At 41.3% G+C, this 27694-nt stretch overlaps 1 protein-coding gene and 2 long non-coding RNA genes across 3 annotated transcripts in view; 2 read left to right on the top strand and 1 right to left on the bottom strand.

The window, feature by feature from the left end:
* LOC116676769 (uncharacterized) overlaps nucleotides 1-27694 on the bottom strand; it is a 614404-nt gene that overhangs the window by 327160 nt on the left and 259550 nt on the right. The gene's annotated exons all lie outside the window — the stretch shown is intronic.
* The window catches only part of LOC116676607 (seizure protein 6-like), a 317474-nt gene that overhangs the window by 69184 nt on the left and 220596 nt on the right, over nucleotides 1-27694 (top strand). Inside the window, 2 exon segments of the mRNA XM_032507601.1 lie at nucleotides 12940-13515; nucleotides 18762-18895. Of these exon segments, the coding sequence (XP_032363492.1) occupies nucleotides 12940-13515; nucleotides 18762-18895 (710 nt within the window).
* LOC116676735 (uncharacterized) lies at nucleotides 6208-9945 on the top strand. Its single transcript, XR_004328817.1, has 3 exons — nucleotides 6208-6381; nucleotides 9381-9391; nucleotides 9935-9945. It is a non-coding gene; the product is annotated as an uncharacterized LOC116676735 (long non-coding RNA).

A 27694-nucleotide genomic window follows, 5' to 3' on the forward strand; every position in this document is an offset into this window, starting at 1 on the left:
ATGCTTTCTGTATGTAAACATACTTGTGTTTTTATGTATGGTTTTGCAGAGGTGTTTACAACCCTGCAGCTTGTGTTCAGGGCTTTGAAAAGTGCTTCTACAGGTTTTCTGAAGACCATATGAATAGAATTTCTCCCTGCTTGCTATCTGTACACACAGACTGCAGACGGCCACTTCTACTTACCTCACCATTAACCCCCCCCCCCCCCCCCCCCACACACACACACACAACACACACACACACACACACCCACCAACATCCACTTATCAATCTGTTCTCCGTTACAATTCAATCATTTCCACAGATCTGGATGGATTTATGCTAGGTCACTCATATCCAGCATGGAGAGCATTGCTTTGCATTGTCTCAAAGTACTTTTCCCCTAAATCACAAATTCTGGCATTGCTGACTGAGGCGGAAGGCTGCCAAACAATTTCCATTTGCTGTTGTTTGATAGGTGGATCCAGGCTTCTCTCTAGGGCTGACTTGTTTTTTTACATTCATTTGTTTGCCGTCGGTGGCTGGGGGAAGTGACAGATGCCAGAACCTGAGCGGAGTCTGGATCCTTGCTGATTATTGCTACACTCAGAGCGAGAGCAGGGTCCCCGTCTCTCAGCGTTTTTGGCACAAGCAGCGAGCAAAATCAAATGCAATAAAAGCATGTCTGGATTAGAGCTTGTTAAGCGAGAGAAGAGCCTTTAATTGCTCAGGCTTTGTATGGCTTCACAAAGAGCCGCTATTGCTAATCTGTAGCTCAAGGGTGAATGTTTGTGACGAAACAAGCAAAGATGTAAAGAGAGGTGAAGTAGAAAGGAAGGCATTTCAGGAAGGAGGATTTGAACAGAGTTGGCAACAAAGACACAGTTTCATTTAGCTGATGGCAGATTGTTTCATTTTCTTCATCATGACAGTGTGTGAGTTTGAGTCAGAATGCCTAGATCACACGTCAGTGCTTTCCATGGTTTGTGGAGAAACTACAGATGCTTTTACAAGGTTTTTGATTCAGTTTAGGACTTATTTTCATAGTTTTGACTGTCATACCAATCAGTTATGATAACATTGTACTCACTAAAGTAATGGCTGAGATCCACTGATAGAATATAATTAAGTACATTTACTCCTGTACTTCTGGACAAAGTTAAAGTGATTTTACTTTACGAGAGTATTTTCATTTTATGCTACTTTCTGCTTCTTCTCCCCTACATCTCAGAGGTAAATATTGTTCTTGTTACACCACTACATTTGTCTGCAGCTTTAGTTACTTTTCCTCTCCTTCCTGTCCAGTAAAAACAACGTATCGCCAGACATGTTGATGATGAATGTTTGTCAGGGATCTAGGATCACAGCTTTTAAGTCACCTTTTTTTGTGCCCTGAGGGGCAATCAATTTTTTGCAGTGGGAGCAGTAATCACAAAAGATCAATATATTACAACATTTGTCAGGATAATGGCAGGTTAATATCTGTCATGTCTCATCATTTCCACACCATGCTTGTGCTTGGTATCAGTAACTTGAGAAACTTAGAGATTTAAGCAATTTTGACTGATGGCTGACAAGCATTATTTTCTTGGTTCAGAATGTTTTTCTGAATGATCTCGGCATCTAGATTCTGGGTTTAGTATAATAATGTTGTGATGTTCCTAGAGCAGAACTCCTTCGCTCATGATAGATTAACAAAGACTTTTTTTAGGGGTGCCAGGATTAAGTTTAGGGAGGCTTTTGCACCCCCTAGAAAAGGGCTCAAAACACCCCTGATGTTTGTATGAACTGAAGGATGAAGAGTTCCTTTGTGTGTTGAGAACATTATCCTCCTTCTTAAGCTTAATAAAGTCTTTAAAAAGCTCCCTGGTTTAGCTGGAGCACCTTACAGGGCTGTTTTTCTGACACTATGAAATGTTTTTACTTTTTAGATATATGTGGTTCTCACAGGATGGCACAAACATATGATGATCTTATAGAATATGATGCATTGCTGTAGATTAAAGTAGCCAAAAGTTTATAAAAGAGTTAAAATGAACTCAACCTTAAACATCTACAGCAGTAAACTGCAACATACACATTAATACAGCGGGGAAATGAATTTACAAACAGCAGATAGAAGAGGAAAACACTGACAGGGAACACTTTACTGAAACATACACACTTTTACTTAAGTAAGGTTTTGAATGCAGGAGTATTTTTACTGTGTGGTAGGCCTATTAGTACTTCTACTGCAGCAAAGGATCTGAATACTTCCACTACAATCTGGGAGCACGGTGACATCACTACAACAAAGTGTGACAGGGCAGTGCAAAAAGCAGCAGTCCCCATGTTCATAGGGCTGTCAACTAATATTCCAAATCCAATTAATATTTTAATTGTAAAAAAAAATTAACATGAAAATAATTTTCGATCTAAAATGATCCTAAAAACAGTTGGTTCAATTGTCTCGGTGGTGGGTAATCCCTACGTCCTGTAAAGCTTAAAAATGAATTTTAAAGAAGTGTTATATTTACAAAATGATGAGGAAAATCAGCTCCTCCTAGACTTGGAATACCTAAATCTTTGTTTTGAAAACCCCCGATTTTTTTACGTGTGTCACTGCCTCTCTTATCTGCGGAGAGAAAAGGCGTCCAGGCAGTTTGTTGGCACAGACCATCGCTCCTCTTCTCTCTAAGCAGCAGATCAATGCATCTGCACTGATATGAGCTGGAGCTGCCTATTGATCCACCCAGCTCGTCTTTGTCCTCCGTCGTTATGGAGATGAGACAGTGACCTTTTTCAGAGGTGTCACAAGTGGAGAGGAGACTGTTTAACAGCTTTCAGAAGAATAGGAGCTGCAGCCTTTCAGTGTTGCTTCCAATGACTTCTATGAGCCAAGACTGGCCACAAACACTGTGTACACCATTTGTGTATAGAACAAGTACTGTGTAATGTCACTCCACTATAGTCCAAGCAATTTGAGAAATATACATTCAAATACATTTCAACTCAAGTAGAACTTTATTTTTCCCCAGAGAGGCAATCAGCAGTGATTTTTTTTCTCACTTTTTCAGCAGTAATCACAAAAGATCAATCTATCACAACTTATGATAAAAAAAAGAAAAACATGTCAGCATGATGGCGGGTTAATCTCTGTCATGTATCATCATTTCTACATCAAGCTTTGGTTTTTTATCTGTGGGTAGATCCAAGATGAGTTTGATTGTTTGCAGTAGTAGTAGTAGTAGTAGTAGTTGTACCTAAAATAGAAGTATTTTGATCTAAGTATAAAGTATCGTTCCATAGATAAAACAAAGTCAAAGCAGCAGTTGCTGGTTGTATTTAGCGGCTACCAGCGGCAGTTGTTTAGTTTGTTTGTTCAATAGATGACTGTGAGCTGGCTCACAGTCATCTGTGTCCTACTGGCGGCCAGGTGCCGATTCTTTCAGGGGCCGTTTTAGTGGAGTTTAGACGGAAAAGTGAGCGTCATGGAGTGATTACAGTTAATTTTAGGCCCCAAAATGGAGTTTTAAGTTTCGGAAAAGGATTGTTTCTTGGGTGAAAGTATTTGGTTTTTGCTGCAATGTGCAGCAGAGCTACAAGAGTTCAAGAGCTATAGCACATGCACATAGGTAACTAAGCAACAGTGGGCTCTTGAACTCCTGGCTTCATTTATTTTTTAAGCAAATAAGGACTTAATATCATAAAGATAATTTACATAGAAGCACCTTGAAATGTGATAATTTGTTGGGCTTTCACTTTTTAAACAAGGACAAACGTGCTGCGTAACTAACAGAATACATTTGTCATGAACATATTTGCTGCATATGTTTAAGATAGAAGAGATTCAGCAGCTTGTTCCAAAACCAACTTTGTCACTGTTGGATTTGACGGCTGTAATGTTTCTGTTGTTGAGTTTGCCGCAGGGAGGCTGGGCGCCTTGTGTTGGGATATATAATGCTGGTTGCCTGTACCTGCTATTATTAAGAATGCATGAATAAGTGTCCCTGGCTGTGGGTGTTAGGGGCAGAATCAATATGATGAGGGAAATTTGAAAGTGGGTAACATTTTGCTACAGGCAACACTAGATTAGGACTCCGGTTTTGAATGCCTTGCAATCAATTCTTCCTCATATACAAATCAAAAACGTGATGTGTTTATACATGAACCACATGGAAAATTCTTCTTATATTCTTGCTCCATTCAATTCTAGCTCATTTTCCTCAATTGCAGAGAGAACCACCTGTTTTATGAGCACATTTTATTGAGCATAAAAATGTACTAATGACCGTGGAGACAGTCTTTTCATACCATATATTGGCTCAAGATTCAGCTGATTTCATAGTGCTCAACAGTACCATCCACTGATAAAGACATGTGGTTGAAATCTCCTGAAAAGCTAAGTCCATGCATTTAATTATATTTTCATAGAATTCATGATAATAATTCATTCTGATCTTTGCTGTCAATTCTAGTATACAGTTATGGGCAGGGTGCAATTTGTGAAAATAGCAGAGAGGGGGATTCACACAATTCATTCCCCTTTCCAATACAGTGGATATAGAGCTACCTGGCCATGCATGCCAAAACACTTATTTATGAACTTCAATATTCAATGAAAAATGATCTCAAAATAAAAAATAGCCCAATGTGGTGTCAACACAAAACACAGAGCTTTCAAGCCGGAGAGCGGAGTCCACTTCACCGCGAAAGCAGAATACTTCACCCAGGAAAGACTTTGACTAAGACTTCTCTTTATTAATCCTTTTGGATGACTCCTGCAAGGAAATTTCAATTTCCAGCAGCAGTTTTCAGCAAAATACAGTATAGAGAGAAAGAAGACAGTGTAAAGATAACAATAATTACAAAATAACAGTAAAACCGTTGGCTATAAAAAGACATTTACCATAAATTATTAGTTAAGAGCAGTTGGAGATCCAGGTATTTATGTGAGTCCAGTATTTGTGTGTATCTACTGTCCTCTTTTTTCACCCTATTTATTTCCTCCTCCCCCCTAGTGAGGAGTTGTATAGTCTGATGGCATGAGGGACAAAGGAGTCCTTGAGTCAGCTGGTCCGACACTTGGGAAGAAGCAGTCTTCCACTGAACAGGCTCCTCTGGGTGCTGATGACGGTGTGCAGGGGGTGGCTGGCGTTGTCAATAATGTCCAGCAGTTTGTCCAGTGTGAGTGAGTCCAGCTTCATGCCGACCACAGAGCCTGATAAGTTTATCCAGAAACGCTCATTCATTCTCAGGTGTGGTTTAACCCCGATCATTTTCCTAAACTTAACAAGTCGTTTTGGTGCCTTAACTTGACGCATGACACTCACTTTTTCTGGTTTAGCTCAACAACCATGGCCCCTGAAAGGACCGTCATCTGGCAGTGCCTGTAGCCGGCTCACAGTCACCTATTGGCGGCTAAACAACTGCTGCTGGTACCCGGCGTCCAGGAGCTGGAAAATCACACCCTGGTTATGAGTATGAGGTTAATGAAACCAAATAAGATTATAATTGAATTTAATGTATTACATTAATCATAGTGCAAAAAACTTAGCATTTAAAAAAACAAACATATTAGACTACCATTTATTTTAAAAAGCTTGATAACCAGTTTCATCATAACCTTTATCTGCTACATTTATAGATGTAGAAAGAAAAAACGAAAAGAACAGCATTCAGACGTTTTTTTTCTTTTTCTTTGTTGGTTCAAAGAAGATCTGACTAAAAAGGGGAATTTTGTTATTTTTCAACCCGGACCCTATTTTCCCAAGCATTTCTGACTGGTGGTGGTCACCGAAGTTGCTCACCGAATGCTGTACTGTATAGCTGTCCACTGCTCCTAACACTCAGGATGGGTTAATTGAACAGCTCAACTACATTGTACTCTCAATTGTATGTGACAAATGAGAGTGCTCAGTGTGGACCGGAGTGCTATAGGATCCATTGCTAATTGTAGCATAGTAACCTCAACTTAAGCCTGTCCATATCCAAAGGTAACGTCTATGAAAGCTACAGGACATTTTGTTGGCTCACTATAGAAATGTGCAATTAATAAATCTTTCAGACAAGACAAAGCTAAGCTTTGTGTACTCCAAAACAATGAACTCTCTTTAATGGCGCTCCACACCACTGTCTCCCAGCAACAACTCCCCTCGCAAGATTTCAGAACGAGACTTCACCATCTTCCCATCATGCAGTCAGACATTTAAGATAACAATCTGAGCCTTAAATCCACCTAAAGTGGATGTACATTGACAGTGAACATTTGTCCTATAGGGTTACGTTGCAGCCCAGTTCACAGCTGCTGGTTCCAGTGTTCTCACTCAATACTGGACCAATTCCAAATATTCTTGTTCACATTAGTCACTTAGACACACATTCAATGGGCAAATAGGGTCATGGTTGAATCATACACAAAAGTCCCCTTTAATTAGTGATTTCCAGAGGAATTGCTCAATTCAAAATAAATAATATGTTGGTAAAAGAAGGGATGGAATCATTTCAGACTTAGTTTTTTTTGCCAGGGGGCCATTAATTGCAGTCAGCTCTTTGCCATTGTTTTTGGTTCATCAATGAAGCTTGACATGTGATGCAGAGATGTTTCACATTTCCAGCCTCACGGTGGCTCAAAAGGCAAAACTGTCTTTACGTGGGAGGCTTGTAGTGTGACACATGTGCAGCAAGTGTTGCGTTTCATTGATAATAGCTTAATAGTGATTGAAATAACAACAGAGTAGACAGAATTGAATTGTTAATGAATGAAAACAGTTTTTCTGTTAGAGACGAGTAGCTCAGAGTAGCACAGTGGTATGACACAACTCTGTTGTTGCACTGATAGAATTAGTGCTGTGGAAATGTACTCATTATATTATATTGACCAGTTAAGCCATTATTGTGTTTGTACATGTGTATGTTCAAAAGTTGTTTTAGTCATGCAGTAGAAAACTCAGATTGGAAAGATCTAGCTGGCTCTCTGGATTTACCCTGCAGAGACCATGAGGAGCGGCAGTCTTCGAAAACTGCATACGTAGACAAGTTGTGTCACAAAGTCTGTCCAATTTTTTTTTTATTTTTTATTTTTTGTCTATTTCATTGTTAAATCCACTTCTGAGAATGTTTTAGGCAAGAAATTAACTGCGTAGATACAGGCAGTGTAATAAAAATGTATGGCAAAAATTTGCTCTAAATTTGCTTCGGAGTGTAGAGGCTCCATTAACCGCCTGACGCCTGCTAGCTCTGCAGGAGTAGCTAGATATCTGGCGGCCAGTCACGCTGTGCCGACAGGAGCTCTGGGTCTCAGAGACAGGAGATGTTCATGTGTAGGCTACATGAGGGTTTATTATTTATTCTTCTCTCTCTGAGACACTCGACCAAATGGTAAAATACAAAGAACAACTTCTGGCACTGTTTCGGCGCTACAATGTTTTGATCACTTAAAAGCTACAGCTGTTAAGGTTGCTAGGCGACAGGAGCGGCTCTTCGACGCAAAAAAAGGAGAAGCGCTCGGTTCAGTATTCGTGGGCTTCACAGGCTGCAGCCGAGTGAGACTACTAAGTCTCTGGCCTCCGAAGTCTAATGCCAACACAAAGAAAGTGGAAGACAACGGACATCCGGCCGAAAAGAAAGACAATTTCCAGCAGCACCTCAACAATCTCGGAAGTGGAACGTTGCGGATATAGACTATAGTTTTGTCAATTTCCCTCATGGACTTCATGTTTCACTATTATTTGATTTAATTTTTTTTGGCATTTCAGGCCTTTATTGGATAGGACAGTTTAGTCATGGAAGGGGAGTGAGAGGGAAAACCACATGTAAAGAGCAACAGCAAAGGGTGGCAGGTTGGAATTGAACCCTCAGCCGCTGTGCCGTGGACTGAGACTCTGCATATGGGGCAAACACTCAACCAGGTGAGCTACCTAGAAAAGCTACCTAGACTTCTTCCATGTTCCTCTCTGGTACTGCACACAAAATAAGTGGTCAGCCAATCAAAATCAAAGAAATCCTATTTAAAGGCACAGGCGTTGGCTTCTTTTCCCTTCTTCCTTTCATGTCAGCAGCAAGATGCTGCTTTATCCAGTTGCTCCTCGCTAAACAGACAGAGGCTGAATAAGTGCTTTATTTTGTTCTTTTGGGATGAATAAAAGAGAATATTCCGGGGTGGGGTGATGTTGGTTACTAAAATATGTATGTGTATTTAAGCAGGACATCCAGACCAATTATTTTCACCTTCATGTAGAGCAATATGAATGCTTATTAAGTCAGACGGGTGTTTCATTTATACTGCAGTTTTCAGCCGAGTGACTGTGCATCCATGGGGAGAGTTAAAAATAATCCAGTGATCAGGCTTTGGATCCTCTCTTCCTTGCCATTCTGTCTCCTACTGTAAACTCCTCTGAACTGTAATGACTGGGATTTGTATTGGGCTCCTGGTTTATTCAAGGGGAGGCTTACATTCGGCCGTGGCTCTCTGACAGCCCAGGGGAAAGACATCAAAGTGTCCCTTAAGGTGCTTTGCCCCTTTTTCACATTCTCCCTCTCGCTGCATCACAAAGACTAGAAAACTGCTCCTGAAGGAAAGAAAAAGCAAAAGAAAGGAACAGACATAACTGTATCCTTTGTGGAGATGAACATTTACCGGGCTGAGGCTTGGACGCTGTGTCCCTGTGAGAGAGAGAAAGAAAGAGAGTACACACTGCCACCAGGATATCAAAACAGAATTACATTTCCTATGTACATGTCCCAAATATGAAGACTTAAGAACCAAATATTTCCAAAAAATTGAAAACATATACCAGGCTTTACTACCTACACTGAGGACAAAAAGATTCTGTTTTTATTATGGGAAGATTAAATCACGGCATGGCTAGCAGCTAAATATGTCTTCTCCTGCCACACTACAAGGCAAAACAAATCTTATTTTACATATTATCATTTTTATTTTTACATTATTTTTTATTATTGTTTCAATGTACCCTTTGAGGGAAATGCACATAATTTGTTTAATATCTACAATGATATCATAAGTGTCCCGTTTACTTGTATTATTATATCAGATGGATTTACTCCATGTTGTTGTTTATATGTATGTGTGTTCTTATGCTTTCAACACAGATGTATTTTTTGTCATGCCAATAAAGCAACATGAAATTGAAATTAAAATTGAAATTGAGAGAGAGAAAGAGAGAGAGAAAAATAGTCTATATGAGATAACTACGTAAAAATCCTAATTTTCTACACTCCTTTAGTTACTTTAGGGTTAGAACTTTAGAACTTTAGTTCTTAAAGGAGAATTCCGGCCAATTTTTACATTAATTTTAATCACTATAATTGTGCGGTACTTTCGATTGAAAAAAAACCCGACCTGAATTGTGCAGGCAACACGGAGTATCTGCAGCTACATATACAAGCTTCCACTGAGCTAAAACAACAGTGAATGGGGCAGGTTTTAGAGTGCCTTTGTGCCTCCTAACAGATACAATTAAAAAGTCTGTGCAACATGAATAGGGTCTTTACATGACAATAATATACGTTTTCAACTCAGACATTGTTTAAATTCGTCTCGATCCTCATGCATTTTGTGTGTGATCGATCTGGTGTTGGTGAGTAGGCTTTGCAGAGGATATGCCGATTTAAAACGTAAAGTTTAAAGCTTATGGCTTTTATGATACCTAAAAAAAAACAACCCAAAACACGTGTGATGATTTGATTTTGTGGAAAGTTTTAAACAATACAGGAAAATAATGAATAATAATAATTAACGACACTTGCACTTTAAATTGATGCAGAAAAGACATTAATTGTTGCAAAAAAATCATCAGAATGCAGAAAAGTGTTCAACGCTCAAAATTGTCTGGGGACGACAACCACACCCCGGTTTTAACGTCCCCCCCCCCAAACTCATGTGGTGGTGTGTCTTAAAGGGTGACTACACCTGGACCCTAATTTCCTGTTTTTGTGTCTAAGTGACGGTAGTTACCCTTTAATGCAAAAATTTGCATTCACATTTTTAGGCTGGTTAAAGAACCCCTGACTTTTTTATTTCCCATCTTTTTTGAAAGCAAACAGACACCCTTGACTGTGGACAGTTCCAGAGCTGTCTGCTTCCACAGCATCTGTCATGTTTCATTCACTCCTCTGATTTACTTTTAGCCAAAGGAACTGACAAAACACACTGCTCACCCAGAGATTACAATATCTTCCACCTTGTGGCAGCAGGTAAAGGCAGACCTCCAGTCAGTCACTTTGGGATTCTGTCTCGTTCATTGTAGTTCTTGTACATTTTTCTACCAATGTGTCTGATACTGTGCAAAGAGCCAAGTGTGTTTGAGAAGAGAGGTGCTGGGTGGGAAGTGGCTCAGCTACGATAAACCCTGATTGTTTGAAGCAGATAGCTATTAGCTGGCGGAGAGTGGGAGCTATTATGGTGGAAATGAAGCATTGTTAAAGAAACATAAGACTTCCCTCAGCAGATGATAGCCTCCTGAAGGGGTCTCAGATTAGATCTCACAGGTGCACTTGGGAGGGGAGCGCTGATCATTACACTGGGAGAATTATAGCGGCTCATCAAATCTCCTCAGGAATGAATATTAAGTCTTATTATGAGGATGGAAGAAGCCACTGATGTGAGCAATTCACCAGAATTGTTTGGTTTATGCGGTTTGGTTTTTTACAAGACGTTTTCAGTCTACCAATTACACAGTGGTGTAACAGCACTAATGCACTGCTCCACATAGAGAAGTGTTGGAACTAGGAGATATGGCTAAAATCCAGCTTTTAAAGATGGAGCGACTTTGCTTTGGGGAGTGCAGAGCTGTGTGAGTGAATGTTCCTGTCTCCATCCAGAAGCCCCAGACAGGTTCTCTGTGCCTTGATGTCAGAGTGAACGGGGAGAGATAAAGAGGGTGACTGAATTTCAGATTTATTCCCTGGCTATGAAGTTATACTTTCTGCTGTCAAAATCACTGCTGCTCTGTGAAATAAAACGTACATTTCAGGACTAAGATACATCAGTGACTTATTTTAAGGAGGGAAACAGAGATTTGGGGCAGGAACTATTCATTTTTATACATACTCATAATGTGGTTAAAATAAACACTACACCGCAGCAAAGTAGGAATGTCTGCTCAGTCCTTCCAGTTTTGCTGTTGACAGCATTAAGTCTGCTAATTTCCACACTGAGTTACTAAAATAATGGATTTCTGTACAGTGCGACATAATGTGCTATTCCATCACATCTAACTTTAACAATATTTGTTTGGTAACATGGACACCAAAGCACAAAAACTGAGGGGCCTTGAGGTGGCTTTTGCATTATTACACAATTTTGAAGCACTGTGTTTCAGGTGGGCCTGAGTCGTAATGCTTTTATTATTTACTTTTATTATTTCTGCAGGTATTATGCTCGCATGTAGCATATTCTTTTTAATACTTTGTAACTTAGAGACCACCTGGGACCAGTTTTCTAGGAATGAAGCTCATAGCAAAATCTACTGGAACTCAGATGTGTATCTTTTCATGTAGTGTAAGTCTATTGTGTGCTTTTTACCTGCGCTGTTCAGAATGCAACAGGATATGTGCACACAAAATGTACAGAGGGCAAGAAAGATAAGTAGCGCTAGGGACCACTTAGTAAATTGGAGGCTAGAGTTACGAACAAACTAGTTTGTGTGACGTGTTCTTCGACCACATCTAAAGATCGGTGTACAGTGGCTGTTCTGAATGGCCACATTCAAAGGCAGGACAAAAGGCCTGCCATCATACAGAGCAGGGAGACATGCTCAATTGAACGAATAGGGATAAGAGCGCATAATTTCGTCTTCTAGAAGGCATTCATGCTGTTACACCCAGTTGTTCACAGAAAGTAATATAAAGAGAACACATGAAGAGAGCTTGAAAGAGAAGTTCAAGCCCTGCTGACTGTCTTACCTCCACACGCCTGACCAATCAAGCAGGCATGAATGTGTGATTGTTGGTTTCGGAAAGTTACAGTAGTTTTTGGATGCAATCAAGCATGTGCTGTGCCCTGGCGCCTTCAGACATGTATAACTCTGCACTGCCTGCAACAGTTCTACTTGTTAAAAAGCATCAATGATAAACACACAACAAAGCTCAATGCATTATTATATAATATTATTATACAACAAGCAAACGCCATGTTGGAAAAATATTCCTGTTATAGGGTGGGAAGACCTAATTCAGCCCATTTTAGAAAATTAAAAAAATCCTTGTTTGTCCAATCACTGGAATGCATTAAATTTTATATTCCTATAACAAACAACAAAAATCCTACATCTGCCATTTTTATTTTGACATGTAAAATATGTGTGATGAGGAAAGATGAGAAAGACTATTTCATTGCCATTTTCAATTTACAAATTTGAATTATTGCCCCAGTCCAGAAGAAAAGAAATTCAGGAAAATAAATGCTGCTTTGACTTTTAAGTAAAAAAGTGGCATGTCACCGTGTTAATCTGTTAAATATTGCTGGAATGAGTTGGCTTTGGCACACTGTGATTTGGATTGAAGGCTTCTTGGCCTCTGTTGCAGATATGTGTTATGACACAGGCTGGTTGCTTGCTGTAGCATCATGATCCATCATTAAACAATTAAAAATGGGATTGGCAGCGTGTTAAATGGCTGTGGATGGAGAGGTTTGGAGCCAAAGCAGAGAAAAGGCAGGGAAAGTGAAGCCAGGCGTCTCTGCACCTGCACGGCCAAAATCTCCAAAAGGGAAAGCCTTTTCTTTACAGACACCGACTGACAGACAACCTAGTTATTGCATTAAACAAGATTAAAGAAGTACATATCAAAAGTATATTATTTATATATATATATATATATATATATATATATATATATATATATATATATATATATATATATATATATATGTATCCAACAAATTATATTTCAATTCCTTTTCAGACATTGACAACAAATGCAGCATTTGTTATCTGTTATTCTCTTTTTATTCTCAGCTGCGTCTGCCTCTGAGGACGTTCTATCTCTGACCCCGGGGGGCCCTGCGGAGAGCGGGGCCAGGCTGTACCCCACCACCCAGGACACGGGCAGGAGGCCCCCCGTTGTCACCACTGCCCCACCTGTCAATGTTCCCAACCACCACCCACTCTACAGGAATCCCCGCCAGCGTCCTCACGGTCAGCCAAACTACTTTGAACACAGTGGGTTATCCAGTTCTCAGCCCAACTTCCCCCCTCTATTATCCGGGACTCCCCTGGATCCCGATGAGAAAAGGGCTTCAGATGAGAATGCTGGAAGCGCCAACATGCAGACGACCCTTGTAAAGCACGCATCTGCAGCCACTTCTTACTCCATCACCCCTGCTACAGTCACCAGTGTGGGTTTAATAGATCCAGAAGATGCTGCAACCGTCCCCTCAGCTGCTGCTGCTGCTGCTGCTGCTGCTGCCAGGGAGGGAGATGTAGAAAGGCCTGGTCAGCCTGGGCTGGAGCAGAATGGAGAGGAAACTACCACTACCACTACCACCACCATCACCACTACCATCACCATCACCACCCCTGTGCACAGTCCAGGTAACATTAGTAAGCTTTTTTAAATATACCACATACATAAGAATCACATTCCTTAGGATAATTGGAAAACAATGTTAGGGGAACATGATTTCTGTTAAATAAGCTGCTGGTGTTTGCATGCAGTATGGGTGTGCATTTGGGTTGTGAAGTAAGCGGCCATTAAATCAGTATTCAATATGGGAAAATTAAATGATTAATGAATAGTATTCAGATTGATTGGTCTGTTTTAGTGGGTTTCATTGTTCAATAGTCTGACAGCAGTGGGGACAAAGCTGTTCTTGAACCTTGCAGTTCTTGTTCTCAGACTGCGGTACCTCCTGCAAGAGGGGAGGTGGGAAAACAGTCTTTGGTCAGGGTGAGTGGGGGTCCTTGATGATGTCCTTTGCTTTTGACAGGCATCTTTTCTTGGCCAGCTCCTGAATGGTCGACAAAGTAGTCTTAATAGTCTGCTCAGCCATCCTCACCACTCTGCTCAGAGCTTTTCTCTCTGTAGCGTTACAGTTCCCAAACCAGAGAGAAATGTTGCTGGTCAGAACACTTTCAATGGTGCCCCTGTGGAAAGTGGTCAGTATGGATGGACTGAGGTGGGCCCTCTTCAACCCCCGCAGGAAGTGCAGACTCTGTTTTACAGTCTCCCCAGCAGTCCTGTTGATGTGGATCGGGGCATGCACGGACCGATTTCTCCTGAAGTCAACCACCATCTCCTTGGTTTTCTCGACGTTCAAGGCTAAGTTATTTGTCCTGCACCAGAATGCTTAAATTCTGACCTCCTCCCTATATGCCCTCTCATCTCCGTCCTGGATAAGACTCACAACTGTTGTGTCGTCCGCATACTTTATGATGTGATTGGTGATTTTGCAAAACAGTCATAAGTCATCGGTGTGAAGAGAAGAGGGCTGAGAACACATCCCTGCGGGGAGCCATTGCTCAGTAAGATGATGATGGATGTGTTGTTCCCTACCCACACAAACTGAGGCCTGTCTGTGAGGAAATCCAGTATCCAGTTACACAGAGGACAACTCATGCCCAGTGCATCTGAGCCCATCTTGTTGACCAGATGCTGAGGAATTATGGTGTTGAATGCCGAGCTGATACCAACCAACACAAGAGAGTTCTTGTCGTCCAGGTTTTCCAGGCTAAAGTGTAGTGTAGTGGATATGGCATCCCTAGTAGAGCGGTGTGGGTGGTAGGCGAACTGAAATGGTTCCAGTGAAGGGGGAGGGCAGATGAGATGTGGTCCTTTACTAATCTCTCAAAGCACTTCATTAGTAAGGAAGTGAGTTCTATGGGCCGGTAGTCATTCAGACTAGTGATGGTGGGGGTTTTTTGGAACAGGGATGACGGCTGAGGTTTTGTAGCATGAAGGCACATCAGCTTGACTCAGGGAGATATGAATATGTCTGTGAAGTTGTCTGTGAGGACATGAGACAGTTGGGCTGCACGCTCCCTAAGCAAGAAGCCCAGGATTTGTTGTGCCCTCTTTGCCTATCTGATTGCTTTGCTCAGATTGGCTCTTGAAGACCTCAGAGCAGTGACATCCTCTGATTTGAAGGCAGAGTTCCGGGCTTTAAACAAGACTTGGACCTCTGTCGCCATCCATGGTTTCTGGTTTGCCCGGACTGTGATGTTTTTTGTGACACAGACATCACCCATGCACTTGTATCTTATGAGTATGTATCCTGATACGACATCAGCATACTCCTTAATGTCTGTGGTATGGCCTTTGGTGGCAGCTGACTGGTCTGTCTCTGAAGACAGACCAGTCAGATCATTCAAAGCAGTCCTGCAGAGCCGACACGGCTCCCCCCGGCCAGACTTTCATCTGCTTTAAGGTGGGCTTTGGTCTGACGAGGGGTCTGTATGCTGGAATTAGCATGACAGAGATGTGGTTAGATGAGCCAACGTGGAGAGAGAGAGACGGACAGACGGATGGACAGAGAGAGAGACGCACGCACGCACGCGCGCACACACACACAGACACACGTGCACACACATTCAAAGGCTACAATTACCAGTTTTCCCATATCAACGCTACACACTTAAGAGCATTTAATGAAATCTCAATTGAGGAGAGCATTAAGCAGGCAGTACAGTCTGACCACCATGGGCTATTGTTCCAGTGCTGTTCCAACTCTCTGAAGTTCCTGTCTTCCTAAAGGTGTATTTAAACTCATGCTTTAGGCGTCAACGTTTAGTGGAATCTTCAAAGTAAACAAAGATATTGCGGGCGCCCAAAAATCTCAGTTTAGACTAAATGTGTTATGTGTTTCCTTTCTCTACTGCCTTGAAAGGGTGAGCAGCACAGTTTTATCATACAGCTGCTACGTCTCCGATCATATATGGAGACAGAAAGTTGAAGTACTCCTCTGCCTGGAAAGGTTATGAGGTTATGTTGGACACTGACCTGATTGACACCTGGGTCCCACTGTCTCAACTTACATAGCATGAGTTCATAAGCTGGAAATTCCACTACACACATTTGCCAAGTACTTACACTAAAACAAAACAAAACATATTTGTGAATTTATAAGGAAAAATATGCATTTGATAATCTCATATATCCTTTTACATTTTTTAACCCCATATTTATCCCCAAAGACGGGATATTATTATATATCTACAGTGACAAATAAGAGTTATCTCGGGACACTTTACAGATAGAGCAGGCCACACTCTAAAATTTACAAACACCCAAAAATTCTAGTAACTCCCCCAAGGGCAAGCATTCAGTGTGACTGTGGCGAATAAAAACTCCCTTTTAGTCAGAAATTGTTGATATGTAAAAAATATATTGGCTCTACACATGCTAAAAGTATTGTTTTTTTAAATGGAGTCTGGTGGGTTTAGCGCTATCGACTCTAGAGCTGTTTTTGGTTAAACAGAAAGGTCTTTTATTTATTTTTTAAAGATTGTTTTTTGGGGCTTTATCCTTTATTAAAGTGACTTTGGATAGTCATGAAAGGGGGAGAGAGATAGGGGGATGACACGCAGCAAACACCCAGGCCGCTGCACAACGCCAACATGGGGCAAACGCTCTTACTGGGGGAGATAGAGGTTTTAAAAAGGCCCATGTGTGTAGAGATCCTTTCCATAATGTTTTAAGGCACTTAATAACAACTATTAACAATAATGATCTGAGCCTTTTAATTGCAAAAAAAACATTTGCCCCATAGGGTTACAATGGGGCTCGAAAGTTTGGGCACCCCAGGTAAAAAACTGTATTAATGTGCATAAAGAAGCCAAGAAAAGATGGAAAATTTTCCAAAAAATATCAAATGACAGATTAGACATTCGTGTAATATGTCACAAAAAGTTAGATTTTATTTCCATCATTTACACTTTCAAAATAACAGATAACCAAAAATGGCGTCTGCAAAAATTTGGGCACCCTGCAGAATTTATAGCATGCACCGCCGTCTTTGGAAAGCTGAGACCTGACAGTGTCATGGATTGTTCTCAGTCATCGTCTGGAAAGACCAGGTGATGTCAATCTTAAGGTTTTAAATGCCCAGACTCATCTGACCGTGCCCCAACAATCAGCACCATGGCTTCTTCTAAGCAGCTGTCTAGAAAACTGAAACTGAAAATAGTTGACGCTCACAAAGCAGGAGAAGGCTATGAGAAGATAGCAAAGCGTTTTCGGAATCCAATATCCTCTGTTCCGAATGTAATAAGAAATGGCAGTCATCAGGAACAGTGGAAGTTAGAGCAAGATCTGGAAGACCAAGAAAAATATTAGACAGAACAGCTCGCAGGATTGTGAGAAAAGCAAGTCCAAACCCATGTTTGACTGCACATCCATCCAGAAAGACCTGGCAGACACTGGAGTTGTGGTACACCATTCCACTATAAAGAGATACTTGTACAAATATGTTCTTCATGGAAGAATCATCAGAAGAAAACCTCTTCTACGTCCTCACCACAAAAATCAGTGTATGAAGTTTGCAAATGAACATGTAGACAAGCCTGATGCATTGTGGAAACAACATTTTGCCCTAATAGGTCCACAGAACTTAAGTATGGGGGGGGGGGATCAATCATGCTTTGGGGTTGTATTGCAGCCAGTGGCACAGGGAACATTTCACGAGTAGAAGGAATAACGGACTCAATACAATGTCAGCAAATTTTGGACGATAACTTGATGCCATCTGTGAAAAAGCTAAAGTCAAAGAGAGGATGGCTTTTACAAATGGATAATGATCCTAAACACACCTCAAAATCCACGATGGATTACATCAAGAGGCGTAAACTGAAGGTTTTTGCCATCGCCTTTGCAATCGCCTGATCTCAACATAATTGAAAATCTATGGCTAGACCTTAAAGAGCAGTTCGTGACAGACAGCCCAGAAATCTCAAAGAACTGCAGATTTTTGTAAGGACAAATGTGCGAAGATACCTCAAACAAGAATTAAAAGACTCTTGGCTGGCTACAAGAAGCGTTTTCAAGCTGTGATACTTGCCAAAGAAGGCAGTTCAAGGTATTAACTCTGCAGGGTTCCCAAACTTTTGCAGACGCCGTTTTTTTGTTTTATTTTGAAAGCTTAAATGATGGAAATAAAATCTAAATTTTGGTGACATATTATACAAATGTCTAATCTGTCATTTGATGCCTTTCGGAGATTTGTCCATCTTTTTTTGGCTTATTCATGCACATTAATACAACTTTTTACCTGGGGTGCCCAAACTTTTGAGCCCATCTGTACATAGCAGCCCGGTCGGTGGCTGCTGGTTACTGCGTTCACACTTAATACTGGACAAATTTCCAAGATCGTTGTTCCCATGAGGAAAATAGGGTTCAGGTTGAAAAAAGCAAAATTTTCCATTTGATACCAATTCCCTAATAGTGGTAGTAACACCCAAAAATTGAAATAGTTCTTATTAATGACATACTGACATTTCTGTTGTTCCTAATAGTCATATTGGAATAGATTAAAATGTGAAATTTGGCTTTAGGCTTTTAGCCAAGACCATAATTAGGTTCAGCTACTTTGTGTCAAAAGTTAACCTTTTGGCCTGAGTGTAGCCCAACAAGGTATTATATCTTACTCTAACAACAAAATAGAATGTTTATCTGTGCACTACAAAAGGACACATGTGATCATTGCAACAACTAAATTGATATGTTTAAGCTTAGGGAAAGATCATGGTTTAAATAAGTTAATAGCTAAGAGGTTTTGTGTGTGTGTGTGTGTGTGTGTGTGTCCATCCGAATCATTTCCATGCTGCTGTTCTTTTGGTCCCTGCAGATTCCTGCCAACTGAACCTGACTGGGCCAGAAGGATACATAGAGGCTCCACCACAGTCCAGCTCTGCTCTTCACTCCACCATTGACTGCAGCTACATCATCACTGTCTATATGGGCTATGGTGTTGAGGTCCAGGTAAGAGCAACATTCATACATTCAGCATATGATGGTCTCTTGATATTCCCCAGCAAGCCTGATGTCTCAACCATAGCAGTTATCTTGGCTGAAATGCCAGTTACATACACAAGTATGATATCACTTTTGAAATTCATGCTGTCAATGCTAATAACGAGACTGTCGGATTTGTATTCAAGGAAAACTTCTGGTTTTCATAGGAGACCTCCTTGGCTGGAGGCATGGGAAGCCTCAAGTCAAGTCAAGTCTAGCATTGTCAGACCTTCCTCCACAGCGCTGTGGTGTAAGGTCCACAACTAGAATAGGAGAAAATAGAATGCTCTGGGTTGTTGACATTTATTTAAAAGCTCCGGACGCAGCGACAGAGGCTATGCTAAATAGTCTCAGGAAGGACATTTTTTTGGTGGAACATTCCGCAAAAGAAAATACAATATACAATATAAAATGAAGTTAATTGTTCACACAATACAGAAACGTGAGCTATTTAAATTAACTGGAAACATGGTTAAACCTCATTGGTGTGACAGAAAGACTGAGTGGACTGGTTATAGTGGGACAGAGAGACTGAGTGGTCTGGTTATACTGGGACAGAGAGGCTGAGTGGACTGGTTATACTGGGACAGAGAGACTGAGTGGACTGGTTATAGTGGGACAGAGAGGCTGAGTGGACTGGTTATAGTGGGACAGAGAGACTGAGTGGACTGGTTATACTGGGACAGAGAGACTGAGTGGACTGGTTATAGTGGGACAGAGGGACTGAGTGGACTGGTTATAGTGGGACAGAGGTACTGAGTGGACTGGTTCTAGTGGGACAGAGGGACTGAGTGGACGTCGACCTTGCAAGGTAACTTAGCGCGTGATGCTGTAATATTTGTATTTGTGGCTGCAGCCGCATCAGATTTATATTGTTTATACATCTCTGTGCTGTCTATTTGGTGGATGATGTTTTTTTCTACTATTAAATCTATGAGAATTGTCAGGCTATTTAATTTAAGTGGCTTAATAATGCTTGTTGATCATGCGGTGTCCATTGCTCTTTTCATTTATTGACGCGTCACTTTTGTTTAATTGTCTGAGTCTTGCCCTGTTTTCTGGGTGTTATATTGATATTTGATACCATGTGTGCACGGGCTGACTGCTGTCTATAGAAAGGAATATATCGCTGGTTTGGACATGGTCTAGGCTTTGTGGTCTGATGTGCATGTGTTGACACAAAGAAAAAAGCCTTTATTTTGTAGCATATATATATATATATATATATATTATATAAATTATATATATTTATATATATATTATATATACACTACGTTCAAAAGTTTGGGGTCACATTGAAATGTCCTTATTTTTGAAGGAAAAGCACTGTACTTTTCAATGAAGATAACTTTAAACTAGTCTTAACTTTGAAGAAATACACTCTATACATTGCTAATGTGGTAAATGACTATTCTAGCTGCAAATGTCTGGTTTTTTGGTGCAATACTCTACATAGGTGTATAGAGGCCCATTTCCAGCAACTATCACTCCAGTGTTCTAATGGTACAATGTTTTGCTCATTGGCTCAAGGCTAGTTGATGATTAGAAAACCCTTGTGCAATCACGTTCACACATCTGAAAACAGTTTAGGTCATACAGAAGCTACAAAACTGACCCTCCTTTGAGCAGATTGATTTCTGGAGCATCACATTTGTGGGGTCAATTAAACGCTCAAAATGCCCAGAAAAAGGAACTTTCATCTGAAACTCGACAGTCTATTCTTGTCCTTAGAATGAAGGCTATTCCATGCGAGACTTGCTAAGAAATTGAAGATTTCCTACACGGTGTGTCTACTCCCTTCAGAGGACAGCACAAACAGGCTCAACCAGAGTAGAAAAAGAAGTGAGACTGGCCAATAAAAGAAAAAGATTAAGATGGGCAAAAGAACACAGACATTGGACAGAGGAAGACTGGAAAAAGTGTTGTGGACGATGAATCCAAGTTTGAGATGTTTGGATCACAAAGAAGAACGTTTGTGAGACCAGACCAAATGAAAGATGCTGGAAGAATGCCTGACGCCATCTGTTAAGCATGGTGGAGGTAATATGATGGTCTGGGGTTGCTTTGGTGCTGGTAAGGTGGGAGATTTGTACAGGGTTAAAGGGATTCTGAATAAGGAAGGCTATCACTCCATTTTGCAACGCCATGCCATACCCAGTGGACAGCGCTTGATTGGAGCCAATTTCATCCTACAACAGGACAATGACCCTAAACACACCTCCAAATTGTGCAAGAACTATTTAGAGCAGAAGCAGGCAGCTGGTATTCTATCGTAATGGAGTGGCCAGCGCAGTCACCAGATCTGAACCCCATTGAGCTGTTGTGGGAGCAGCTTGACCGTATGGTACGCAAGAAGTGCCCATCCAACCAATCCAACTTGTGGGAGCTGCTTCTGGAAGCGTGGGGTAAAATTTCTCCAGATTACCTCAACAAATTAACAGCTAGAATGCCAAAGGTCTGCATGCTGTAATTGCTGCAAATGGAGGATTCTTTGACGAAAGCAAAGTTTAGTAAAAAATCTATTTGCAAATACAAATTTTTCACCTTGTAATGTTGACTCTATTTTTCATTTCACAACGTATGGTGGTGAATAAGTGTAACTTTTCAGGAAAACACAAAAGTGTGTGTGTGTGTGGTGTGTGTGTGTGTGTGTGTGTGTGGTGTGTGTGTGTGTGTGTGTGTGTGTGTGTGTGTGTGTGTGTGTGTGTGTGTGTTCTCGCATTGGCCTACTGCCAGATGGATTAGCATTTACATTTTTTCACCAACAATAGCTCTCCAGTCGTCTCTGTGTGACGTCCATGACTGACAATACCAACTCTGGACATGTTTAAATGTATTTCCTTCCTAGCATGGCGACATGCTGACACCATAATCAATAGTGTGTGTTTGACCTATGCCTGGCTTAGTTTTTATTTATATAGACACTGTGTTGTCCCTGTGGGTGTAATGGCTCTGGACCCATTTCAACATTGTCCATTTGTGTTTAAATCAATGTCCTAGTTTAAACTGTTAAAACACTGAGCATGGTGTTGGCCTAATGTCAGATGGATAGTCTCAAAAAGCATTTTAGTTTTTCATCAACAATAGTTCTCCAGCCGTTTCTGGGCCAGCAATGCAGAGATATACAGCTTACATAGCAGCTGCTCTGACAGGAGAGCAATTAACTGTGTATTTGAAAAATGCAGTTCCACTATGCTCATCTCCCTTTTACCTACCATATGTTTAGATTTTATAAGAATTTCACCAGAAATATGTCATAGATATCCTGAAACGTTAAACATGCTTTCATAGTCACAACCAATTCGGATAAAACCAGCTTATGTTACCTCAATTGTATGACAAGATAAAAAGGCTTTGGATTTTGAGGTCAACAGGGACATTTACCTCCCGTTTAGATTATTATTTTTCTGTCAGAAGATAACATTTCATGAAACTATACGCCAATCAGTTCCTAATACCCTTGTGAATTCACATAATACATAAATTGAAGGGCTCATCTTTGACACTGGCTATTGTGTCCCAAGACCAAACTTGTTTCAAGGTTTTGATGTTCAGCACTGTAGCATCAGAGCCAGTAGAGCCAGTAGAATGCTAGCGAGAGCAATAAAGTCCAAATGATAACATCTCAATTCACATTCAGTCTGGGTATATTTTTTAGCTGAGCATCAATAAGAATCAGATTGGAGTTTAATGCCGCAGTTACTTTACATGGAATTTGCCTTGGTGATTGGTGCATGCATACACAAACAAACATATTAAACATTAATAAGAAAAAACAACAATTACAGAAACAGAGACAAATTTATGCAAAATAGCTGTTTAAGTAGTTTTAGCACTGTGTGCAATGGGCAGATGTATAGTCCAGGATGGAGGTTAGTGCAAAGTGTAGTGACTAGGGGTTTGAGGGGTGGTGGTGTAGGTGGTTAAGTATCAGTGGGGTCTGAGGCCTTGTAGGGCCTTGTTTTTTTTGGGGTGAATTTTTGGTCCTGATGAACTGCAGCCTCCTGCCAGAAGAGAAGGGTTCCAACAGTGTGTGTATGCGGTGACAGGGATTGGCTACAGTCTTTATTACCCGACTCAGTGTCCTGGAGGTGTACAGGTCCTGGAGAGATGGCAGATTGCAGCCAATCACCTTCTCAGCAAAGTGGATGATATGCTGCAGTCTGCCTTTGTCCTTAGCAGTGGCAGTAGCGTACCAGAGGGTGATGGAGCAGGTGAGGATGGACTTGATGATGGCAGTGTAGAAGTGCACCATCATAGTCTTTGACAAGTTGAATTGCTTTTATTGCCACAGGAAGTACATCCTCTGCTGGGCTTTTTTGATGAGAGAGCTTATGTTCAGCCCCCATTTGAGGTCCTGGGAGATGATGGAGCCCAGAAGCGAACAGGCTCCACATTGTTGACTGTTAGCCAAAGGAGAATTAGCTTGCAGGAGAATTCTGGTCGATTTCAACACGTAGCTCTGTTTTTTTAAAATTTGGAATGTGTCAGTAGAGGGAAAAATTAAAACAACCAGTGCTGCCTACACCGTGTTATCCTTCTGCTAGAGTTACCACCCAACAGACTTGAACAGGGCAAGTTTTAAATGTTGTTTTAGCCTCTAAACCTATTCAAAATGTCATTACCAGTGCCTACCCATGTGCAGTTATTCATTCTGAGTGAACACAGTGAATCTGACTGCTGTAAAGTGACAGAAATTTCCTGTTTCCGGTGAAGTCCAGTTGATTGTCAATCTCATACAATCCTCAATTCTTGATTACTGCAGTTTTAAAGACCTGTGGGAAGATACCTGCTTGAAGAGACATGTTTAAAATCTGCAAAAGACCTGAGGCCAAACAATTCGAAACATTTTTGAAAAAGCCAGTTGGTAAAATATCAAGTTAACAGGAAGAGGTTTTCAGATGTTGTATAATATATACCAGGTTAATTTGGTTATTTGTTAGACACACATATCCTGTCCTCGATATGGAGGCACTGACTGTTAGTCTAATTTTCTGAATTTTTCACTGAAGGATTGCAGGATTTGGTGGCTAAAATTATAGATACTACTGGTACTGGAGGGTTTGTTAATACAACAGTAGCAAACAAAGCATGTGAATTATTAGTGTTTTTAGAAATAATCTCAGAAGAACGACCGCCTTGCATTCCTCAATTCCAAATTGTAAATGTGAAGTCTCTCTTTGTAGTTGTCATAATGGACCTGGAGATTAGTTTTTTGCCACCTGCATTCCACTTGTCGACACTCTCTTTTTTTTGGATCTTACAGGTGTGACATTTCTGCATGGAGATTTTCTTTCTTGCCAGAGATAGTTTTGACCTTAAGGGGAGCAATGGTGTCAATAACAGTTAATATTCTACAATTGAAATGATCTACAAGCTCAGTTACTGAGGATGTGGAATAGAAAAACTGAATGAATTTTTCCCTCATCCTTTCAGTGATGTATCCTTTTGTAATTACCTCTGTTTAAACAACTTTGTTAACAGATATAGAGCTGTTAAAAAACACAGGAATGTCAGAGAGAGCAACATCATTCACCACAACTTGGGAAATGTTCAGACCTTTAGAGATAATTAAGTAAAAGATGTAACCCTTGTTGTGTGTGGCCGTAGTCACATGTTGAGTTATTCATTATCAAAGCCATCAAAGATACAGTACAGTTCCTTTGCACTTCTATCTTCAGGGTTGTCGACGTGACTGTTGAAGTCACCAGCAGCAATTATACAGTCTTTGATCAAAATAGCGAGCCCACCTCCTCTCGTATTAACTCTATTTTCACTCATAAAACGGAAGCCAGTGGGGGCTGACTCAATGAGAACAGCAGTGCTGCTATTCAGATCCAGCCAGGGTTCAGTTAAAAACATAAAATCAAGATTGAATAATAAAATCATTGATTAAAAATGATTGTGATTGTGATTGTGTGTTAAGAAAATTATCTGCGTCGTTTTTTGTGGCAGGCTGTAGGGGAATGAGTGATAAGTTGACTGTTAGCAGTTGAGTGTTTATTGTATTGCTGCTTCACCACTTTGTGGTCTGTTTCTAATAATAACTGGAAGGATGTAACTGTTTTGTGGACAAGTAGTGTTAATTGTAGAGGAGGAGGAGGTTATGGAAGAGTGCATCTGGGAATTGTGTTTGAGCATGTGTTTTTCAGACTGTGAAACGTCAGTTATTCCTCTGCGTTTGCAGGGCATGCTGCATATTTCCACAAAGCATCTGGCTGCCCTGTGCGTTAGGATGAATTCTATCCCTTCTAAACAAAAAGCCACGTTCCCAAAACAGATCAAAATTGTCAATGAACCCTACATTGTAAAGGTTGCAGGTAGTCTGAAGCCAGGTGTTGAGGCTAAGGAGTCTTCTAAAAAGGTCTTTTACCACATTTTCAAACCTTAAAAAGAGGAAAACTGTGAGAAGAAGACTTTTTGGAAGAAAATCATCATGAAAAATAGAAGAACAGGAGCAAGAAGGATATGCTAAGCTAAGGACAAAAAGGCTCCAAAACAAAGAAAAAAACACCAAAGGCTAGCACCGTCTCCTTCCCACTCAAGAGAAGCTGTAGTACATTAGTAAGGTGAGCTTCCTTCATACCCACAATAGTTTCGCTTCAAATTTCTACCTCAAGAAACTTGGCTTGCTCTGTGCTAACTTAATATAGCCTGGTAAGAATCAGCGGAGTCGGCAGCAGAGCGGCAGTTAAGAACTGAAACAAATATCACTGCCCGATGCGAGTCGAGTGCAGATGGGAGTTGCGCATGCGTCACTTTGCGACAAGTAGTTTACAAGATGCTGACGAGAGACTTCTGTAATGTCAATACAGTAAAAATGGACCTACTTAATTAAGTTTGTTCAGTGCTGGCAACAAGTTAGCATCAAACGTAATAAAGGCTGTCAGGTGAATGGCGTTTTGAGCTAACAGGCAATCAAACAACAACAAAATTTAGTATAACACGTTATGCCGTAAACCGTTTAAATCTGAGCATCCGCTACTCACATCTGCACTTGACTCACTCGGGCAGTGACAACGTTGTTGCAATTTCCCAGGGGAAAGCCCTGCCTCCTTGCGATTGGCTACTAAAAAGAAGTTAAAAGTGAACAAGAAAGCCTACAAACACAACAAACTTAGAGAAAACCCAGAGGCTTTTACTGCAGATGAATGCCACACAGGAGAAAGAATTAACCTATTAGCGTACACAGACAATATCGATACTTGGCATGAAGCTATCTGTGCCCACCATGACCATCATAAAAAGACAGACATGTGCAGTGGGAGACAAGGGTAGCCAACCTCTTACTGTCAATATCTACCACAATAGGGCCATGTCATTGCCATGTTTCAAGGCAACGAGGCCAGTTTCAGCTCTGTCCAAGGGGATTTCAACACCATCGAAGGGCTCTGGCAGAGAATGAGAAACAGAGACAAGACAAGATCAGAAGTGAGGAGAAGAGCAACATCAACCACACAGCGCAGCCACCAGGCGATGAGAAGAAGAACAGTCCTTAGGAGATCATTAAGGGCACAACAGTCAACTGGATAGCATTGTGCCAGATGAGAGAGTCTGTCTCTGCAAGAAGTAGAGCTGGTGGAACCAAAGGAGCTACTGCTCTCCAAACAGACATCCAGTGAATCCACATAACAACTAAGGAACAAGTTCAGCCAGGTGAGGCAGCACAGAGAAGCTCTGAGAACAGAGCTCACTGCTGAAAGAGAGGAACTGCACCTGAGAGAGAAACCATCCTCAGCCTCAAGGAGCAGCGCCACAGTCTGATAGCCTGCCAACACAAACCACAATCCTCCATCACCATCAACAGCCCCCCTCAACCTGAACCACAGCCAAATACCTCCAGCCTAACTAACACAATACCATTACAACAACCTGCAGTAATGCCCACCCTGTCCACCACTGACCCATACAGAGAGGTCACTACCAACGACACTGGGATCTCTTGCGAGCAAAAGAAAACCAGTGATGTTGAGATCATTATCCTTATAGATTCCAATGGGAAATTTGTGAAAAAGACCAGCTTTTCCCTGGACACAAAGTAACCAAAATCCACTGCCCCAGGACTGACAATACCCTCCAGCTGCTCACTGAGCCCACCCTCGGTCAGCTTAGCCACATTATCATTCAAACAGATACGAATGACCTGAGACCACAGCAGGAGAAGGTAGCAGAGTCTGTGAAGAGAATAGCACAGAGGGCTACACAGACCTTCCCCTCATCATAATCTCTACCATCCTCCCACAAAGAGACTTCCAACCCAACATCATAAATGCTGAAATCTCATGCCAAATGTCCACCACTCTACCCTTAACATTCACAGCCTTTACAGTAATGTTCACCTCTGCAAAGATACCGTCAACACTTTCGTAAAGACATTAAAAGATGTGGCTTTAGGAAGCAACCCACAACAGATGGAGCAACAGATGGAGCAGCTTCCACCCAGCCAGCCTGCAGCTGTCACCACCTCACAGACCCAGCCCCCACCACCCTCCACCTTCTCATGCAAAGGCAGCCACCCCAGGACCAGAGGAGCCCCAGCCCAACAGAGACCCACCCCACCCATATTCCCTAGGTCTCAACCTGGACCCCACCCTGTTGGTCCAGCCCAACACCACACCCAGCACCTGGGGCAGAGGAGCAATGCTGATGGCAGCCCTGCAGACCTGGGGGAGATCAAACACCTGCTTATTTTCCATATGTTGAGTATGTTGATTGTTGACAACTTTAACCAAAGATTATAATTTGTTTGACAAAGAATGTAAAGAA

The sequence above is a fragment of the Etheostoma spectabile genome, chromosome 3 (genome assembly GCF_008692095.1).
Source record: "Etheostoma spectabile isolate EspeVRDwgs_2016 chromosome 3, UIUC_Espe_1.0, whole genome shotgun sequence".
In the NCBI taxonomy this organism is placed as follows: Eukaryota; Metazoa; Chordata; class Actinopteri; order Perciformes; family Percidae; genus Etheostoma; species Etheostoma spectabile.